Source organism: Danio rerio, chromosome 7, assembly GCF_049306965.1.
Source record: "Danio rerio strain Tuebingen ecotype United States chromosome 7, GRCz12tu, whole genome shotgun sequence".
NCBI classification, from domain to species: Eukaryota; Metazoa; Chordata; class Actinopteri; order Cypriniformes; family Danionidae; genus Danio; species Danio rerio.
The window spans coordinates 42,262,501-42,267,376 of record NC_133182.1 but is presented as its reverse complement, the minus strand read 5'-3'; the positions used below and the strand labels follow the sequence as shown (position 1 = coordinate 42,267,376).

General features: G+C 37.1%; 1 protein-coding gene across 1 annotated transcript in view; it reads left to right on the top strand.

Annotated features, from left to right (window-relative positions):
• Positions 1-337: 337 nt before the first annotated feature.
• Positions 338-4,876, top strand: part of dnaja2a (DnaJ heat shock protein family (Hsp40) member A2a) — a 13,513-nt gene continuing 8,974 nt past the window's right edge. The window contains 4 exon segments of the mRNA NM_213493.1: positions 338-696; positions 1,533-1,592; positions 4,048-4,274; positions 4,468-4,548. Coding sequence (NP_998658.1) covers positions 619-696; positions 1,533-1,592; positions 4,048-4,274; positions 4,468-4,548 — 446 coding nt within the window. The 5' untranslated portion in view covers positions 338-618.

Genomic DNA, 4,876 nt, shown 5'->3' with positions numbered 1-4,876 from the left:
TATGTATGTATGTATGTATATATATATATATATATATATATATATATATATATATATATATATATATATATATATATATATATTTCTGAACATGTCGACAGTTTAAAATATATACATATTAAATCGCGTTAGATACTGCATATATGTTGTATTATTTATATCTTAATTTTTAAATGTGTTAAATTTAACTTACCGACTTCAAAGTATGTATTCCTTGCTATTGCGATTAGTTGAACTGCAGATATCATAATAATAATAAAACCCACACACACAGTTAATAACATGCCAGAGTTCATTGACATGTCGAACACTCAACCTTAGATATACATGTAACGTTATATATCTATGACACTCAACAAGGAAATGTCCCATGATCAGAATTATACAGAATACGCAGATTTTATTTAGATATATTATGCTCTGCTTTGCTTTATGTAGCAGCATTGTTTAAAAAGTACGTTAAAAGAAAATTGGCGAGTTGATATTTCCCCCGTGGTGACTGACATGTGTTTGTGCCGCGAGAGGAGGCGCGTGTGCGGGGGTTAAAGTTGACGCTTCCGGCCGGTGTCTCTCTTCAGCTCTCCGCTTCCCGCAGACAGTCCTTCACTCCGCACAGCCATGTCCAACGTCGCCGACACCAAACTATATGACATTCTCGGGGTCTCCCCTTCGGCCTCCGAGAACGAATTAAAAAAGGTACGTTTTTTTAAGTCTCGTCTTTCACTTCGGTGCTTGTTTAAGGGTGATAATTAGACGGGTTTTGTATGCGAAACAGGAAGCGAATGGAGGATTAGCACTGAGCTAAAGCTCGTCGTGAGTTTGGCCTAGCGGTGTCTATAGTTACCAGATCGCGGACAAAACCGATGAGATGCTGTGATGTTGTGGATTTTAATCAAGACAGTTTGATGTGTCTTCATGTAGTCATGTCTATATGTAACTTTATCGTTTAATTAAAGTCGTGAATCTTACAACTAAAGGCAGTCGTTATGTTTGATAGATAAAAACACAGTTAGCATCAGCTCACAGTGTGGCCGGTGTGTAGGCCTTGCTTCTGGGCTTTTCCCTTTACATGCGAGTCATGACGCCACGAAAAACCCGTACAACTAACTTCAAGCTAACATTACATCTAAACTGACATATAATGGCGTTTTGTTGTCTTTGTTGAAGACTTTTAGTCATAGTACACAGAGAGGTTTCAGCTAACGTTTCGGCGTAAAACATACAGTCTGCGTCTGATAACTTAAACTTGCGGTTATGATCAGATTAGTAACAAGCGGTAGCAGCAATGACTTCGTAGTTTGTAGTGTTTTTTATTTTGATCAGTTGATCCGTTCAAGGCTGCGCTGCTGCTTATCCACATTAAAGTCTTTCGGTTGTTCAAACGTGTATTTGCCAGGATATTTCGGCAGGTGTAACTCGTTTTGCTTTGCCCTTTTGAAAAGAGATATTGAGATGGTTGTGGAATGTTGTATTGTTGTGCTACGTGCTTTCTGAAGTGAAACTAATCTTCTAAAACCATTTCTACATTTCAGGCTTATCGCAAATTAGCAAAGGAATATCATCCTGACAAAAACCCAAATGCTGGAGACAAGGTAAGGACATTTTATCAATTCCATTGGCCAACTGTAGAGCACAATATTCAGATGACAAACAAGAAGTTGGTGTTCAATGGATAGTCAAAGAAAAAAAAGTACCCCCCAGAAGTGGTTCCATACCTAATGAGCTTATCTTTTCTTCTTGAATATAAGATATTTTTAAAAATGTTGGAAACCTCTTACTATTGACCTTCATTGTAGCAAAGATAAATACTCTAGAAATGAATTGCCACAGGTGTTCAGCATTTGTTTTATTAAAAAAAAAGTTAAATAGGTTTGTGACATGTGAATGGTGAGTAAATGTGTAGAATTTTAAGTTGTCACTGTAAAACATGTTTCGCACTTTGGTTGACATTGAAATGTGTAAATGATCATGTGAATTTCTTTTATTAAATTATAATTGTACAAACTGTATTTTCAAGTAGCTCAAGTGTACTGTATTTTGTTTTAAATGTCTTATTTTAAATATACATTTTGTGGGGTTAAACTTGTAATGTAGACTCAGAAACTTCTTAGGGTAATGTCAATATTATTTTGAAGTAGGGCTGGGCGATACAGGAAAACAAAAATTCACAATATAATGTTTATTATCATTTTGGAATCAATAATTGCAGTCCATTTAGCAATATTATGATTTTTTTATTTATTTAGCCATTGTATTTTAATTTACTAACATTACTAAGGCAAAAACTTTCAATGGTCAAAAAAATAAAATAAATAAAATAACACAACTTGTGTCTTATAACAAAATATCGTTAAATGCTAAAAAGACTCAGGGCATGCTCTCACTAAGCTATCCAAACCATGCCCAGGCTCGTTTCTTGTTTCGTTTTAGAGGTGTGAGTGCGCTGAATCTGGCTCAGGCTCGGTTTACTGGGCCGGCCCTGGCCCGGTTGGAAGAGGTGTGCCTAAGCGCTGTTCACTTGGGCTTTGGCATGGTACGCTTGTGAGTGCAAAACGCGCCTAAACCTGAAAGCCAGACGTGACTGTTTCATATGGATTTATTAATCATTCTTGCTGTTAAATGAACGCGAACTGTTGTGGGTTTTTAAAGACTCAAACCTCTCACTAGGCACGACAGCTGCGCACCTTCACCAAACCTCCTCATTACTGGCGCACAAGGACTTTATAGTTGTTTGTGCGTCAAAAGCGACTGATCTGTTCAGCGAAATATTTGACTGCGGTCACCGCATATCAAAGGACTTAACTAAAGAAATCTCCATTTGTTGAGCGAGAGTCCTGACCAGCGCATCATCGATGATGTAAGCGTGCTCAGGCCCGAATGTAATGTGAGTGCGGGCCATTAGGGGAGACTGGAGAGGGGGCCGAGCGTGCTTTGGCCTGGTTCAAGGCAACTGTACATAATGTAAGTAAGCCCTCAGACTTGATGAATAAAATGTGTGTGCAATGATAGTGTAAACGCTGGAAAATCAATGAAACTTTAGGGTAGATCAACATCTGTAAGGTGTCTGTAATAATCGTACAATAAACAACAAACTCTGTCAACAAAACAAATTATGGGAATCAAATCTGAACTTTCAAGTAAAAAAAACAAACCATCATTATTCAAATACACATTGCAACATTACAAATTGTGAAGTTGGATGACTATATTACCCCCATGCTAAAAAAAATCTTTCAGATGGGGAGCAAGTGGCTTGGATGCACAAGAGAAGAAACCAAAAAGCCACTCTGTTGACATCCTTGCATCCTATTTTATTTACAATTGTTTCACTGCTGCTAGTCTTGGCACTCATTTTTACGTTTTTTGTAATTTTACCTGAGGGGGTGAAACCCAACCAGAGTCTGTTCACATGTGGCGTCTAAAAGCATGTGAAGAGCGCACCGATTTGGCTTTCTTCAACATTTTCAATGCACTTTGCGCTTCCCTGGCGTCTTACAACTAGGCGACAAAACTTTTTTTTTTTTTTTTTTTTTTCAGAGAATGGCAAATTAACAAACCATTGCTGCGGTTTCAAACAAGTTTGTATTTATGAAGAAAATGGAAAAAAGCACTGCAGTGTTTGGGTGCTCTGTGTTTGAGTCTGCCATTATTACCGAAATGTGTATATTGCATGTAAAGTGTGAAGCAGATTGGTTAGTTCTACTTGAATTAGTCGTGGTGTGCACGTGGCATTCTGGAAAGTTGATATATATATATATATATATATATATATATATATATATATATATATATATATATATATATATATATATATATTGATTATTTATTAAATTGTGGTTGCCTCATAACAAAACATCATACCGAACTATTTTTTTTTTATACTTTATATCATTATCGACTGGTGGTATATAGGTCAATAAATACTTATGCTTTTTTTTTAAGCTCAGCCCTACTTTGAAGAAGGCCTTAATCATCAAACGTACTGTATTTATTACTGTAAGGCAGGAACTGTATGCTCTGAATGAAATATCATCTATTCTTTTACAGTTCAAAGAGATTAGCTTTGCATATGAAGTTCTTACAAATCCAGAGAAGAGGGATATGTATGACCGCTATGGGGAACAGGGTCTGCGAGAAGGTGGCTGTGGTGGAGGTGGGATGGATGACATCTTTTCCCACATCTTTGGCGGTGGTCTGTTTGGTTTCATGGGTGGACAAGGCAGGAGCAGGAATGGAGGGCGACGGAGAGGGGAAGATATGGTTCACCCACTAAAGTAAGTGAAACCACAATGCTTCCACTTTTATTAGAGATGACCGTAGTCTGCTCTTGAGTGGTCGCCTTGACCTTTGCCTGTTCCTGTTTTTTTGTTTGTTTGTTTTTTATAAATATGTCAGGTTGATATTTGGTGTTGCATCAGATAAAACACGTCTTGGAATATTCTAGAAGAGCTTTCTTTTTTTCCATAGGGTGTCTCTTGAAGACTTGTACAATGGAAAAACAACCAAATTACAGCTGAGCAAGAATGTTCTGTGTAGCACTTGTAATGGGTGAGTAAGATTTCTTTGACTTTATGGGTGTTTTCATGACTATTAAGGAAAATTATCTTTGTAATGATGAGCGTCTCTGTTTCTCTTTCTTTTACCACACCCAATCATTTTGATGCAGTCCTGTATTTTATGAGTCTCACGAGTTACTAAGTTGTTAAATCCAATTGAGCTGAACTCGGCATTCTCTTGGTTGTTCCAATGTTGTTGTGATAATTGCAACACAAACTACAGCGTATGGCTGTTTCTCAATTCAATTCATCTTTATTTCTGCAGCACTTTTACTATATAGATTGTGTCAAAGCAACCACACATAGATTTAGATTGCAGA